This window comes from Fundulus heteroclitus, chromosome 4, assembly GCF_011125445.2.
Source record: "Fundulus heteroclitus isolate FHET01 chromosome 4, MU-UCD_Fhet_4.1, whole genome shotgun sequence".
Classification (NCBI taxonomy): Eukaryota; Metazoa; Chordata; class Actinopteri; order Cyprinodontiformes; family Fundulidae; genus Fundulus; species Fundulus heteroclitus.
Genome location: NC_046364.1, coordinates 6,924,401 through 6,941,502, shown reverse-complemented (window position 1 = coordinate 6,941,502; position 17,102 = coordinate 6,924,401). Strand labels below are relative to the sequence as shown.

Genomic DNA, 17,102 nt, shown 5'->3' with positions numbered 1-17,102 from the left:
TTGAAAGAGAACGCATGGAAACAGGAATTTAGATGAGATTGGGTGAATATCTTCTTTCTTTTTTTTTTTTTTTTTATCTTACAGCTCCATGCTCCGCAGACTTACTGAGGGATTTCAGCTAGAATCACAAGTTCTTTATTTGGATTTTGACTGTCTGGAGAAAGGCTTCAGATTATATGTCCAGCTTTTGTCTTGTGCGTCGGCGTGGACAGGAGGCGAGGATTGCAGAGGTCTGCCGAGTTGTTTGCTGCACACTAACAAACCCCATGAACACGGCCTCTCTCACTGGATGGTGAAGGCCATTTCTGCAGCCTGCTTAAGGACTGGTTGGTCTATATCGGGTCTTCCACCAAGGCTCTTCCTTTGCTTAACAAGCCTGGTGCTAGAACCAGTTCTGTGCTGGTTCCGTAAAAGAGCTAGTTGGGTTTTCCACAGCCGTGGAGTGAGCAGAGTACCGTACCCGTGTGCCGCGCCTCAAATACATGTTTGATCCTCCCTTGTTGTGTTCTGAACACCAGCAGGAGGAAACCACATAAATCACCAATGTCCGTCTCATCATCCCTGCAAACAGATGCCCTAAGATCATTATCAAAGTTTTTTTTCACACTGTTTTAAACATTTGGTGCTTGTGAACGCCTCACAGTCTGGTCTAGCTAAGCTGGAATATATATTAGTGCCACAAACAGCAGTTAAACACAGCATTTACGGTGGGATAAGCAGGGGCGCCGTATAGGAGGGAAGTTAGGACAATTTGAATGGCCGCTAACTGACAGGATGATTTAGATATTTTGTCATGGGGCCCAAAATTTGTGGAGGCACCCCTGAGGATGAGGTAACACTCTCCTGATAATATTAATGGTGACTTAAAACAGAGTTAGAAACTGCCTTTATAGATTCAGCAGGAAACATTGTTAGCGTAGCTTGGTGCAGCACATTGACCTAATTAAACTTTAGGCAGATCAGACAAAGGGCGCTTATGTTACCTCAGTGCTTATCTGACTTTTTAGTAAAGTTGTATCTCTTTATAGAAGACACAGCTACCTTCCTCTTCCTGTTTAACTGTCACTTTGCTAAAGGCAGCCATTTGCTGTGATATTGCTGCCAATAATTGTATGCTCTCATAGATACAATACACTGAGACCTGTCTTTCTGTGAGTTATCATTTCTCTCTCCTAATACAAGGCTGTCAGTACCTACAGTCATTAACAAAACGTTTCCATTAATGTAAGGGTTTCACCTAGAAAATTAGTGCACTGACACATACTTTGTTTTTAATATGTGTTTCTGTCCTCTCACTGCACATGTTTACAACACTTTAGTTCAGATGTTACAGTACCTGCACTGGTGGGTCTACTTTTGAGTGCAGCTGCTTCTAGAACAGTCACAAATAACTCCTGGATCAATATAGATGTATTAATATCCCCACAGTGAGAGATCTCCCTCAAGTCTTTGGTTTGGGAATGATGCTATAAAACCAAATGAAATTTAAAACAAACTTTGATTTTATTTTTTGATCATTGCTTTTGTTGCAGAATTATTTTTATCACACTTGTTTTATTGCTTTTCTCTAAGCATGCAATAGATCAAAATGTTAAAACCAAAAGACAAAGACTGCCAAGCTTAATGCCTAACTGATCATTGGAAGATTAATCTGTATGGTTTGAGCCCTTTTTAATTGGAGAAAAATAACAAGCCACCTAAGACTTTGTCGCTCTTTTGTCAGTCTACTTTTAAATATCCTTAAACCCTGTCCTGAAGTCTGATTTATACTCCTGCCCCTCTTGTTATCAGGCCTAGCACAAAGTTTTTCCAGACACCCTCTTCTTTTCTTTCCAGTTTAAGTTGATAAAATAAATCGACCCTCACGGATGTTGAAAACGCGGTCTTAGTAGCAGTTATGGATAGAGCACTTTATTGGTGATGTTCCACCTTTTCTTTCTTTCCAGCACATCCATCAGGTCCTCCTTTTACTAATTTCTCACTGTGCTTTTCACTTCCAAAGATTGTAAGCATTTGGACACTTGCATGCTTGCTCTCACTTTTGCCGCCTAAAACCACCTTTACGCATGCCAAAATAATTTAATCCTTAATGACCTCACCTGCTTTCATCTCAGCTGACTTGAACTTTGTGGCAGTGTGGAAATGAGATGAAACGCAAAAGGAAATTCTCTGTCTTGTGTGATTTTTAAAATCACAACGTGAGGTTTGGTTTTCCGACGGCTCACAGACGTCTGTGAGCTTTGGGAATTGAGTGTGTGTTGAAGTCACATAAACTCCTCACAGGGGTGTTTTCTACACTTGTGTGAGTGCTCTGCTTTGGATGCATTTCTGGATTCTGGTGAGATGCAAGCAGGACTCCAGGTGTTGTTATCTGTACTGTATGAATGATAGAGAAGTGTTTGAATCACTGACTTATTTTAGTTTGGACACGGTAACTGGAAATGTTCTGAAAGCTCACAAATTGTCAGATTTTAGTTGAGAAATTTCAAATAAAATTGAAACCGAAGTTTTTTCTGTGATGTAGCTTTGACCTTTAAGCTCTTAGTATACTTGTTTTTTATTTTTTTAAGTCATTAAATTTGCAGGGACATGGCTAAGACTAGGCCACAGTGTTTTCTCCACTTAGCTAAACATTGACAATAGACCTGACTCTATCTTTAATTCTGGAAAAAAACAGAAATAAGAGCTGTCAGACATTTAGAAATATGCAGATGTTTAGATATATTAGATATTCAAATGCTTTGCCTTTTCCCCCTCCTGTTTCATCCAGTAAAATTACGTTTTTGCCAAGTCGACAGAAGAGAGTTCCAACCATATACATTTTTGAAATAACGAAAGTTGTTTTCTTGTATTAATTTTAACACATTGTTGTCTTGCTGAAGCTGATAGAATACGTTTTTTTTTGTATCCAAATGTGGCTTCACTAAACAGTTCCATACACTTTTAAGCTCTTGATGTTAAGAACTGTACCCTTTTTTAATTCCACAAATGTTTCGATTAATTTAGAATAAAACTTTTTTTGGCTCTTGATATCAAAGGGAAAAAAATGCTTAATTTTGAGGTTCTTTGTACTCTGTACTCTGCACACCAGGCCTAATCATAAATGATAAAAAAAAAAAATGGCAAACCTTAAACTAATATATGGTAAACTTTTCTTGTCCTAATCTACTGTAATCTGACCAAATCTTGGACATCAAGAAAAACACAACCCGATTCTTCTTCCTACCATTTGTTCAAGGTAGCTAGATTTGTTTGGTGCTATTTTGGTTTGGAAAAATCTTTAATGCATTCTATATTTCTGACTGCTACCCTTAATTAAAACGTAATGGAGCACAGCTGCATTTTCTTTGCTGGTCTGCATGGTTTGGAATGAACATATCTAATAGTTTTGTCTTTGAATGAAGATACACTGGATATACAAACAATTCTAGATATGTAAACGAGATCAAAGCCTAACTTTTTTAAACCAGAGTCCGATTTTAAAGACAGTCCAGTGGGGGAAAAAAAAAAACATGAAGGAATGACCGACCCTGTGCTTTTAGCAAATTTTCAAAAGTAAAACAGAATCTCACAGGTTCACACTCCAGTTTGTACCACCAGAAAAGAAGAACCCCCCTCTGTCCTTTAATCCGCCATGCTACACAGTGGCAGCCAATCAGAAAGCGACTGGGACCACAGGAGCTCAGCTGATCTAAAAGCATGAGCGCAGAAGATTAGGACCCCATTCGCTCCTTCTCCATGTGTTGCTTCATCTTTTCCTCCCTCTGCCCTTCCATCTCTCGTTTCTTTGCCCTCGGACCACAGGAAACCCGCACAACCAACTTACTTTTCCTCTTCCCAAAGACTTTCTCATTTATTTCACACTGTGTGCTAGAATTTCTTCCCTTTTTGTGTCTCTTTTGTTGTGGCAAGATTCGGAGTAGTTGCTTGGCTGCATTAGCATAATCCTCCCCCCTCTGTTTCCCCATCTAAAGGTTGCTGGGTGCTTTCCTCCGCCTCCTTCCTAAATATTTACTTCCTTCTCACTAAATCAGCTAGGCACACTTGTTCGCACAGAAGAGGACATGAGAGGTTGATGGAGGACAGACAAAGTGACTAAGACAAGAGGAGGACCGGACCTTTCTGCCTTTACCAATGCTTTACATACTTAAATAGGTTTCAGATGTGGTCAAAATAAATAAAACGGGATTGTTTTAGTAAATACTGTGCAGTGTTATCTCTTTTTAGACGAACTTGGTCTGATTTCTGGACTTTGAATAATCAGTTAGAAGGTGAAGAGCCACTATGTGTTAGACGTCATCATTTTAACAGCAAACGCACTGCAAAAACGGAACTAAAAATAAGTAAAAATTTTCTTACAATTAGTGTATCTGTCCTTGATTTGAGCAGGTAAATAAGATGATCTGCCAATAGAATAAGATTTTTGCACTTAAAATAGGAACAACTCATCTCCATCATCTTATTTCAAGTGCAGGATGTCTAATTATCTTAATTTAGGGGTAAACATACTCATTCCATTGGCAAATTATCATATTTACCTGCTCAGATCAAGGACAAAAATACTATGTTTAAGAACATTTTGCTTACTTTTAGATCTGTTTTTGCAGTGCGGGCTTAATTCGGAGGAAACCGGACTTTTGCTCAGTTTTTCTGAAAACGTTTTGCCTTCTATCCAGGAGTCTTTGTCAATCCTGGCGGCTCGCATTCGAACAACCTGCAGATGGAGCACTGCTGTTTTCATGCACATGGAGGCCCGTCCTCCTCGGCGCATGATGACCCACCCGCCACCGTTCTGGGTCGTTAGAGGCTATTGCTTAGTGTAAGTGGCGTATTTGGTCACCTGAATCCAGATAAGACTGCTTATGTCATCTCTTCGGGATGTGTTGGCGAACCGAGCTGTAAACACTGGGGAGTTGGAAGCGAAAAAGGAGAAAAGTCAACACTGAACGGAGGGAATGGGTTTTGCTCCAATTCCTGATTACCGCCAAAACTGACAAAGACTCGTGGATAGGCATCAAAACGTTTTCGATAAACCAAGTGAAAGTCCGGATGCCTCTGATTTAAGCCTGTTTCCTCTTGCCTGTGCAAATTCATCACAACAGCAGAGTGTATTTAGGAGATTTCTTTCACGCAATCCCCCCTGAGGAGCGGAAGAGCAGGTAACATGGTCTCGCGCATGTGCAGTTATTCAAAAAGAGACTTGGGCGTTTCTTACATATCCGAAAAAAAAACGCTTCCTCTATCCTAAATACGAGTGATGGGTGGTGCTCAACAAACACATTTGCATTTCTTTACCCTGTATAACAAAAGGGTTTCTGTGCAGGGTTACCAACTATAGCTTTAAGTGTATTCAATTAAAAATCCTAAAAAAGTGATAACTCAATTTCTAAGAAATTACATTTTGTTTTTGCTGAAAAAAAAAAGAAAAGGTTTATTTTTATATGGTCCCAAGTCTTCCTATAACTTACTTACTTTTTGGTTTGTTGATTTTCTGTGTTAGCAGCAGTGGAGTCTTTTTTTCTTTTTTGTGTCTGAATGAACCAGTTTGCTGTCAGATTGATATGACACAGATTGATATGGTGGCTTTGCTGAACTCTGAAGAAGGCCAGCTCATTCATCTGACGTCTCCCAACTAGACAACACAACCACAGCTGTGTTTGCTTTAGTCGAATCGGTTTTAGTCCGCCGGAGTTCACATTTGTTTGCCTGTTTATTTGCTTGAGCTCTTCTTACCTTGTCCTTTTTGTCTGCAGTCAAAGCTGAACTTGAACACAGATTCAGTATTTTCAGCTCCCGTTGACTGAGTGATGGTAAATAGACATCATTAGCATTCTTAAATAGATGAGCAAACATTTGAGAAAAAAAAACACGGATGATCACCTGAGATTGGTTTTTGATTCTGATCTCATTTGGTCATAATTTATTTTTTCTGTGTATATAAATATTGCAGGAACAGAAAGTTGAAACTGATTGAGAAATTTAACAATCCATTATAAAAGTTGGATTTTTATTTCAATGTGTCATATGTTTTAACTCTAGCCAGGATACTATTTTTACTTCAGGTCTTACCTAAAAGAAAACAATTGTAATGGTGAATTTGTCTTTAGAAGGATTGTTGAGTACGTTTTACCTTCTTCATACAGCAAATTGAATTATTCCTGGCCCATAAGGGGGCAGACACTACAAGTGATACATGTATTAATTACTGTCCTTAGGTGGGTTTGCATTAGCACATTAAGTTATTGCTGAAGAAATAATGACTTAATTTCAGCTTTGACAGATAAGCCTAATAGTCTTATAATGTCACGATAAGAGTATTTCTTGTCATTCAGCTATTTAACAAGTATGCGTGGGAGGGTTGTGTAGTTGGCAGCACTCAAGTGCTACTCACTGGAGTCCATCAGCAGAGATTTGTCATGGCAACAAGCAAATCCTTCAACCTCAATCTGTCACAATGGAAAGAAACCTTCTTGGGAAGATGATTCTGTTGCTAATATTTCAGAAGATTGAGAGAACACGAAGTGGATACATTTCAAATAAACGCTCAAAAGATCACATTTCAGAGTAGGGATGCACAGATCCACATTTATTCACTTCTGATCCCGATATGTGCCGATACTGATACTATTCCTATACCAGAGCTCTTTTTGCTCTAATGTTACTATAATCATATCAGGGTTTTTTTTTTTTTTTATAAGCTGTAATGAACTCCTTTCTACCAACAAGTATGATATGTATGAACATATCCCAAAATACTACTTAGGATAAGTGTAAGCTCACAACTGAAGTCAGAAAAACAAATCATGTCCACAGGAATAATCCTATCCTGAAAACAAATGTGCAACTGTGCGGGTTTTTTTGAGATCAAAGAGAGATATCCCTAAATGGTAAATGTCCCTGCTGATTTTTAACCCAACTTTATTTCAATCACTCCTGATTTGTTTTTCTTTTTCACACACTTAATTGTAGTAATTTGATCTATGTAAACCAAATGCAAAGAGGGTTATAAAAATCTTATTATCATCGTCGTCGTCTTGATCATATAATGCTACGCCTTTCCAAATAAAATTCAAAGGGGTGATTCATGTGATCAGCACATATAAAGTATAGGCTACCAGCTCAGCAACAAATCATAAGCTTTCAGATGTTATTAAAAAGGGCAATAAGGCGATTACCATGAACGTTATGTGTAAACTTTCACTTTAACCCCATGTTGGTGATGATAGCTGTCCGGTTTGTTTGAAATGACTCCACAGGTGATTCCCGTTGACCTGCTACTTAAAGGCTCCCATCTACTTGCGTGTACTCAAGTCTGTGGACGTCCACCCGACACGTTTACACAAACTAGCTGAATTTTTCTCTGCACCTTGAACTGTTTTATGTGCGATGGCAAGCTGATGCACCGAGCCGCTCCAAGCTGGGAGCGGCAATGATGCGCAGCGTCACAGCCGCTCTGCGCCGCAGACAGGCGTGCAGTGGCTGCCTGGTAGAGACTGAACGCTGCGAAGGAACTCAACTAGCTCATTAAACTCGCTAGTGTACTTCCCCCTGATTTGCCAAACCAGCAATGAGTGTGGGAAATGTGTGAATTTGTCAGAAGAAATGTAGGAAGTCGCTCGTCTATGAAGTCCCCGGAGAGACTGCGCGTCTCGCAGCGTCTGTTGCGCTGCATAAAACATCTCAGCGTTCTTCAGCGGGGGCTTTTTCGGACGTTTAAGTCCATTGTATTGTAGGTCGGCTTGGAGCTTTCAGCTCTCGGTACAATGGCTTTGTCAACGTACACAGTGGCCTTGCTTTGTGGCGTTTCTAGTGTAACATATTTCCACACAGTGGACATGTTGTGATTAAAAGTAAGAAGCTTATGTCCTAAGGGCAGAATTGTATGAGGCTATTTTTTAGGTTTGGTGTTACAATATCTAAAAATGGCGTTGACTGCATCTATTATGATTGTTCCACATATCTTCTGAGTTTTTCCTATCTTTCCCACCACACAATGTCGCCACCACTCTCCCTGAGCTTTCTCATCCCCTAAAGATACACTTCAGGTGTGGGCAAGAGGGGCAGTCAACAAAGTCCACCCAAATGGCCATCTTCTCACTATGGAGTTAATGTGACATCTGAAACATGGTATCCTACCAGATTTAGCTTTCAAGCAGTGCTTAGTGATTGTTTTGTTGGACACACTGATGCTGCAATTCAAGATATTGCGTGGCTTTGCCCTAGACTGTTGCAATGCTCTACTAAGTTTGAAATGACACAAACTGTTGAAATTATCTGACAAACATTTACATTTCACTGTCAAAACTATAATAGCAAGTAGAATCCACCGTTTAACATTCTTGTTCTCATCTCATTTTGTCATAGCAGGCTGTAAACACTTTCAACAACTGTCCATGATAAATACAACCATCCATCTTCTCATTTTATGTCGCCGTGTCTCTCTCTAAAACTACATCAGGCTCAGCTTGGGTGTGACATCTTTCCCAGATCTGAGGTTTCTTAGATCTTTTGTAAGGAAAGAAGAAAATTTGGTCTTAAGGTCAGACAAGCTCTTTTTGTGTTAATGTTAATGACGTTCCAACGTAAACTGTCTCATGGTGAACTGTGAGTGTCTAAACTGTTGCTCTAATATACCTTAGAGCTGAATGTTGAGATGAAAAAAATAAAAATATGATGAGAAATATGAAACAAAGTAAACCAAATGTTTCATTTTTCCCTTTTTATAGACCAAAGGGAATAAATATTAAATAAATGTGATTGGTAGCCTTCCAACAGCTTGCTAATGTAATTACGCTGCCAATATCCAGTATTAACGACAGTGGAGTAATTACTAAGGCAGAAAAAAAAGGTCTGATTTTGAAAATGACAAAGTGGGCCCGTTACAAAGCAAACGCCAAGAAAAACTCTGCATGCTCAACCCCTCTACTCTGCCGGAGCAAACTATGTGCTGGCTACTGCACAGGATCAGATAAGCCATCTCAGCTATAAGAGGGAAATTAAAGGAGGGGAGGAAAAGAGACTGAAGGAGAATGGAGGGATTGATGGGATTAGTACGAGTTTGAGGTGAAACACGGGAGATGCTTTATGAAGCAGAAATGGGGATTTCTTTCAGGCTTATTCCATAAGTATTTCCACATTTATCTTGTTTTTAGTTTACCAATTATAAATGAACCATATATAAACTTCTAGTTTTATTGTAAAAGGTGCTTTTTATAGCATTTGTGTATCCAGTTACTAACGACTTCAAATTAAGGAAAGTTATAACAGAACACATCCGGGGTTTTTTTGTTTTTTTTTAAGTCCTCCAACATTGTGATCGCTTATCACTACTTTTTTTGTATTCAAAGATCGCTTTTCATCCTCTGAAGTTTTTTTTTTTTTTTTTTATCTCTTTCTCGCCATCTCTGATCCGTCCATCTTACCATCCTACTCACCAATGTGTTAAACGACGCCCTGGCAGATATATTGGTCCCATTAGAGCCACTTGATTCAGCTTCTCTGTAGTAAAGGCGAGGCCATTAACTCTGCCGTTCAAGGCCACTTAAAGATGGGCACATTCATCTTCCTAAAGACCGATAGGCACAAGCATATGTGCATCGAACATGGGCTTCCTTATTCAGACTACGATCCAGATGATCGGAAATGTGCAGAAATCTCAATCAGTTGATTTTTGAAAGGACTAATGAAGTTAAAGAGTTAAAAAAAAAAAGTGCTTTGACCAATAAGGCACCGGAATATGAATATATGAAGAAAAAAAAGGTATAAGATTAATAAACATAGCTATTCATTAGCAGTGTAACAATTCAAACCCACAAGAGTTTCTTTCTGGTAGCAGAGTTTATTCGTATTTTATTGTATTGGAAAAAAAATTGAAAAACATTTCAAATAAAATGTGTATGTGTGTGTATAAATCCACCCAAACAAAACTGCCTGACTTTTTCTACAGGTTCCTAGTGATAAGCAAAAAGTGTTAGGGATTAGGATTGTTCTTTTTGCTGGAAACTATAGTAATATAATATAAGCTTTAAACTGTACATAAAACAAAAGCAAAATTACCCCAAGAAGGCAGTTACAGAAGGCAGTGAATATAATTATTTTCATTCTCAATGTTTATGCTGCTGGAAAAGTCTTGTAAATACACTTTACAGACCCTTGATAGCAATGATGCCCATGAATTCCAATTATAATTACCTTTATTTACATTCCTTTGTGCTATCAACTTTGAAAGCTACAGAGATTATATTTTTTTTAAAGAAGGCTGTCTTGTACAGTAGCACATTATCACTACCCAAATACATTTGATGCACATTTTGCACATTTCAGTTACATGCTCGCTTGAATGGAGGCTCACCAGGTCCCATTACCGCAGCCTGGTGCTGTTGGGCATCCTGACAAGTTGCCGGAGTTCAAGCTGAGCATCAGATGTGCACGAAAAAGCCTTTAATTGTCTTTAAACATTACATGGAAGTTTTCAGCAGATGGGCTGGTCAAGTATTTCAAGAAATCTACTCGAGCTTGCACATACTATCTCTTGAGGTTTTAGAGAATTGTCAAAAATAAATAAATTCCTGTAGCAATAGCGTAGACAAAAGGGTCAAGAAAACAAGCAACAGTAGCTCAGTTAGCCTCCCATTTCATGCAAGGCATTCTAATACCAATCCATAAGAGGTTAAAAAAATAAAACTGGACTTCTTTTCTGAAGCTGAAGACGTGTCCTTCCCATCCAGGAAGCTTTCTCATTTCAGAACGTCTGAGGTTCCACGCTTTATAGACCTGTTGACGAGGTCTCGTTAGAGCTTAGATACGTATGTAGATTTGTTGTTTTATTTTTTAACCTTTTTTTGGATTGATCATCACATGGATGAGCGAGAATCTTCACCAACACATTCCAACACCATTTTAGAATAACACGACACATGGCACTGTGAAGCAGGTTGGCTGCAGCGACAGAATAGCGCGTCTGCTGTTTCTCCTGTCTCTTAAGAGAAAACTGAGACTCTACTACATTCTTTCTGCATAAATGCTTGGTTGTTAGAGTTTGCGTTCATGGTTGGTTCTTTCTCCTTGCATATTTGGACTCAACAGCCAAGTGAGTTCCGGCCTTTCCTGGTCTGTGAGCGCCGAGTGCTTATCAGATAAGAGAGACTTGTGATGATGGGACTAGCAGGTGTCTGCGTCTGTTTCTGTGGGAAATGCCGGGGAATGCTTGTGGGAATTGTGTAGCTCGGATGAGAAAAGCCCTCTGGTGAAGGTCGCTGTGTTGTTTTTTTTTTAGACCATGTCTTCTAACACGTATGAGCCCGGCAGCTCTCGGGGGGATAATTGCTCACAGGAAGCGTTTTGGGAAGACCACGGAGTGCGACGAAGAAAGACATTTTTCACGTTTGTGTTGCCACGTCGCTTTCTGAGTGTCCTTGCGAATGAACTAGAACATCTGCTTTTTGATAGTGGTGTGATCGTACGAGAGGCCGGGTGATAACACTGTCTGATCAACTGAGAATCACAGGGGCGGGGACATGAAACAGCTCTGCGTTGAACACCTGCCGTGCAGGTTTGCTGAGGCATCACTCTGTTAATGCTAATGATTTATTTGAGACTGCAAAAAATCCTTCTCATTAAAATATTAGTGGGCAGGCTGTGGTAAATGTGTGGGTTAAGTTGGTAAATAAACAAAGGAGGCAGGTGGAGCGCGTAGGAGTACAGAGGGATTGCTGGATGTGCCGAGCGGCACACGGAGATAAGGTTTGTGTTTGGATGGCTCTTGTGAGTGAGATTTGTGTGTCTGGGAAACCACAGGAATGCAGCGGCAGTGAGAAGAGCAGCGCTGAGCTGTCCATAATCTGTGAGATAAAATTGATCAAAGCACCCAAAAGACCTCATCAGCCTTCCCAGCTTGCTTCTTGCTGATCCACCTGATATCAGGAACAAACCAAACACTTTGCAGATCTGTGTGTGTCTGAAGTAGTGAAATATTTATTCCCTTTGCATCTCCTTATCTCTCGATTTCTGCGCTTTAGCGGTTCTGCTCTGGATGATTCCGAGCCTGCAGAAACATTTCTGTACGTAGGTTTAGTGGAAGTAGCTGTGCGTGTGTCCATGCACATCAACGCAACTCTCTCTTCTTCTACAGACTAGCTGAATTATTTATTGAAATGTAGAGTAGCAGCATTTCCCTGGTTTTGTTGGGCGGCGCGTTGCTGACGTCCGGGCAGACGTACATCCAAAATGCCGTGCTCCAGTTTATCCAGAGGTGAGTTTAAGTGTTGTGACTTCACTCCCAGGCTTAGAGAAGCCTCTCCGCATCTCAGCAGAAATCCTGCTGAGGATAATAAATCAGCAAATTTTACTTCTTTTGGAGTACTACAAGCATCTCTTGGAAGCACTCCCAGCAACTATGAAATGTATTCCTCTGAGCCTTTCTAAGGGAATTTTTGATACCCCGTAAAGCATTAAACACAATCTAGAAAATAATTTCTACCTTTTTTATTGAGAAATCAAATTGATTTTAGATGTATTCATATACTAAAAGTATTTGTAGTATTAAATATTTAAACATTTTCTTAGGTGGAATGAATAGAAGAGGTTTAGGGTTAGGAAAGTAGATTAAAGACTACCCTGAAAGGGGCTGTGAAAAAAAATTGCTACTATAAGTTCAGATAATGCCTTGATCTATCCACACTTGAAGAAACATCCCCTTAAGAACCTATACAGGACATTTCAATGCTATGACAAAGATGATTGCAGTTAATTAACTCAAACACACCGTATCCATCCGACTGTCCCTTTTCCGATTTAATTTCTTCAAAACACACAGGCTTCGACCACTGGACTTGCTATATCGAATATGAGAGAATGTACCAGAAATCCCAACAGCATGAACCCAAGCCGGTGTGGGAGTAATCAGTTGCTACCGGAGCAAACTCAAAAAAGATTGCTGTTCCACTTTTTACTGCAAAGATATTTGTAGACCCAACCTCACCAGAAGTTGCGTGCTGTTCCCGTTGACAGTAGATTTTTTTTTCGTAGAACTTTTTTTTCCTGAGCGGACCTGTGTTTTGCATGATCTAACTGTCAAATGTATCCCTTGGTCTGCCAAGAATAGACCCCAGGTCACCATTGGTCATACAGATGGAGACGCAGTCGCAGAAAACCGCCAGCGGTCTGCGCAGCCCCATTCAATGTGTTCTAATCAGTACGGACATTACACTGCCAGCTTTTCTGTCTGATCTGGTATATTTTGGCCCGACCTCTAAAGGTTGGTCTTTACCATATTTTTCGGATCATGAGGCGCACCAGTTTATAAGGCGCATTAAATATTCTTCCCAAGTGTGTAATATCACTCCACCCCTCCGCGTACACGGCTCTCTCCTGAGAGGGAGAGTTATCCGTCTCTGTCAGGAGGACAGAGTAGCTGGACTACACTGCCCTGTTTCTAACATATGACCAAAATAAACGTAACTTTTATATTGAATTAACTTACTAGGTTTATTGTTGCTAGCGCGTACTCCAGGCTGCCTTACATCAGTGCACTTCTAGTTTAGACATTGCACTAAGGCAGTCGTGTAGACGGCTCAGGGGTCCGATCAGGTAGTGACACAGTGTACCGTAATGCTTTGAATATCCACTGAGTGGAGCGGCTTCGTTGCTAACCAAAGTCGTACTTACACATATTAACAGATTTCTGAGCGCATTGTACCACATTAAATCGGTAAGCACAACGGTAGCCATATATAAGGCGCACCATCAATTTTTGAGAAAATTAGGCATTTTAAGTGTGCCTTATAATCCGAAATATACGAAAGTAGTGAAATGGATCCCCAAACCGCCTGGAAGTAAAGAATGAGACTGTATTATTTGGGCTACAATGCTGCAGAAATGTTTCTTTCATGCTTGCTTAGGCAAAGGTGTGGCTGCTGGACGGACATCTTTAACAAAAGATGTCTGTAGGCGACTCGTATCAGTGTTCTGAATAAAAGAGAAGCTGATAAACGCAAGTTCTTTTGTCATATTGGATTTACTTTTTTCCTCTTGTGCTAATGGCATATCCATGTAGGGTTATGTGGGTCAGTGGGGCTTTACTGTTCCTGAAGTCTGGAGCCACAACCTAACACACACACACACACCCCTACTCTCACATACAGTTAATGCAGCCCCGCCTGTCTGTCTCACTGGTTAACTCTCTGCATGACATCATACATTTTTCATCAAGTCTGCGTCGCTCGGTCAATATTTCATATCAGTTATCGACAGGCCAGTGAGGGTATACTGTAAAAAGGGGGATGGGGGGGGGGGGGACTCCTCCCCTCCCCTCCTTGTTTCTCTGTCCCTCTCTGGTCTGTAATTTAATTAGCTCCGTCTGCAAATGACAAAGGGCCAGTTATTCGGGGTCGGCGTAGATGGCGAGTTGCTGCGCTGCTTAGAGCGGATATGAAGTTAGGGAGGAATGCGCTGAGCTGAGAGCACCGCATCCAAGAAGTGGAAGAGGTGAAGACGCATGAGTCCGCTTCAGACTTGGGTTCTGAAAGAGCTGAGCTCAGACGGAACGGACCTGGCTGCATTTAGACTGTAGGTGTCAAAATCTGACCTTTTTAAGGCAGCCGTTGGCCAAATAAGGTTGCTGACTGATTCTTCGTCCACTACTCTGTGCTCGTCTGGATGAATGAGTTTGTTTTAGTCTTTAAAGAAAATTCTGATCTTAAGCAATATTCATTAAAAAAAATAGCATTTTGTTTTAGTTACGGGTTTGGTTTAGATGACCACAAATGTCAGTTTCCATAAATTTCTGGGGGTTATATGTGATATATCAGCAACATGTAGTGCGTATTTGAGAGGTGAAAAGGAAAATGATGCATAGTTTTATGTTAAACATGTGGCATTTATTTTATTTGTATTCAGCTCCCCTGAGTCAGTACTTTGTAGAACCACCTTGCGCTGTCATTACAGCTCAACGTCGATCGAGTTACGTCTTTACTAGTTTTTTGTACATTAAGAATGCAGTTTTTTCTTTGCAAAGTTTCTAAAAAAAAAAAATAAAAAAAAATATGCGCGGCAACTTCTCTAACATGCCTGCTATGTCCTCTACATGGCTTATGGCAAACATGAAATAAAACGAGGCCTTTCTTTCTGCCACTCCTCAGACAGCCAGATTTGTGAACTGCTGCAAAACGTGTTGTGTGAAGATATTCTCCTACCCGAGCTGTGGATCTCTGCAGCTCCTCCACAGTTTGCAGAGATCTTTGGCTCTTGACTGTTTCTCCGATGTGAAGTTTTTGTTGACGGTCATGTCAATTGTGCCAGACTCTTTCTATTCTCAGGTGATGGACTAAACCTTTGTAGATGTGGATTTCTCATATCATTTACTTGTGAAAATGTTATTTTTGTGATTAGAATTCATATTTATCTTGGCCATGATTAATGACAAAAGATTTTTTGAAGACTTTTACTATTTTCTTCACTGTTGGTTCTGTGTGAGAATTAATAAATACAAATAAATTCTAAAATATTATTACAAGCACTATGTGCAGTTTAGTGAAAGGATCTATGATCCTTAAGTGGCCTGAGTCCTGAAGAAGTCTGTTTCCAAATGGAACACATTTGTTAAGGTCAGTTTCATTATGAAAAATAACACAAAATTAAGTTTTATTCAAATTTCAGTGTTCCCTTCTAAACAGTGCTTTGTGAGATGTTCGAAGCTTTGTTAAATAACCTTAACCATACTTTAAACTAGTCGATACTTTATGCTTTGACCTTTGTTTTCAGGATGTTAGTTTTAATGTTCTCTGGCACTCTTCTGAGGGTTTCACAGATGAGCTGAATTTATGCTGAGATAAATTACACACAAGTGGAAGGTAGCTGCTTTTACTGGACTTACTTTAAGAGCATCGGAAATGAATAAAATAAATAAATTAAAAAACAAAACAAAAAATCAATTCTGAAATACAAATGCACACAAAACTTATCAGGATTTTTTTTTCATAAAACTATTTTAAAATTATACATAATTTTCCTTCCACTTCACAATCAGACCAACACGCAGTAGCCTCCACCACACAAAATTACAAATAATGCATTTACTGGCTATAAAAACACAGAGCGTTAAAGAAAACAAATAACAAAGCATTTTTGGGTGTTTTAGTGAATGATCCTGATTTAATTTATTTTTTTTTACTGGATATGTAGATTTCTAAGTATTGGTGTGCTTTTATGTCGAGAATTCTCGTGGACGGTGGATGGCAGCTTGCCTACGCCTGTTCACCAGGATTGTTTGTTTGTGTGCATACTGCTCACAGTCTTGTCTACTCTTGTGTGCTTGCAGTGCTCCCCACCTGCTCACCGCTGGACTTCCACTGTGACAACGGGAAATGTATCCGTCGCTCCTGGGTTTGCGATGGAGACAACGACTGCGAAGACGACTCGGATGAACAAGACTGCCGTGAGTACATTTCCTCTCCGGCGACAAAACTGTTGCTTCTGCATCCTCTAGATGCCACGCGTAGTCGCAGATTCATGCACACAGCTGCTTTTCGTAATGCTCTTTAGAGTTCAGAGTTGGAATTATGGACGTGGGTAATATGATGTACGTTTTGTAAGACAATGGAGTTGATTTTATGCTTCGCTCATTCATTCAAATCCAGCGCTTTATCACCCTGAACACACAATACCTTTAAATCCTTGTCATTCTGTTCTGTTCTCTGTATGTTGTGTGTATATATATGTGTGTGTGTGTGTGTGTGTGTGTGTGTGTGTGTGTGTGTGTGTGTGTGTGTGTGTGTGTGTGTAAGTTTACTCCAAAATATCCCCCAGCTGTCAGCAGACAAAATGTGGACCCCAGTCGGAGAAGTCAGCACTGTGTCTATTTCTGAAATTGGTATTTATGTACCAGCGCAGAGCTGCCTGGCGAATGTGCGCTGCTACATCTCCGTCCTTTCTGAGGATCATTTGAAGATGGGGTTTTTTGCGAAACGTAGACATTTCCGGAATTATTTCAAGAGAATTCCTTGACCTTAAAGATACATTTGGAAACATGTTTGCAGCCAACTCTCGTGACACCAGCTGTGGGATCGCGAACGAAGCATAAGATTTGCATTCTGTGTTGGCTACAT

At 40.0% G+C, this 17,102-nt stretch overlaps 1 protein-coding gene across 3 annotated transcripts in view; it reads left to right on the top strand.

Annotated features, from left to right (window-relative positions):
- lrp4 (low density lipoprotein receptor-related protein 4) overlaps positions 1-17,102 on the top strand; it is a 144,374-nt gene that overhangs the window by 66,043 nt on the left and 61,229 nt on the right. For all 3 annotated transcript variants that reach the window (XM_021320591.2, XM_012870776.3, XM_021320592.2), the window contains exon 3: positions 16,316-16,432. In XM_021320591.2, coding sequence (XP_021176266.2) covers positions 16,316-16,432 — 117 coding nt within the window. The remainder of the gene's footprint in view (positions 1-16,315; positions 16,433-17,102) is intronic.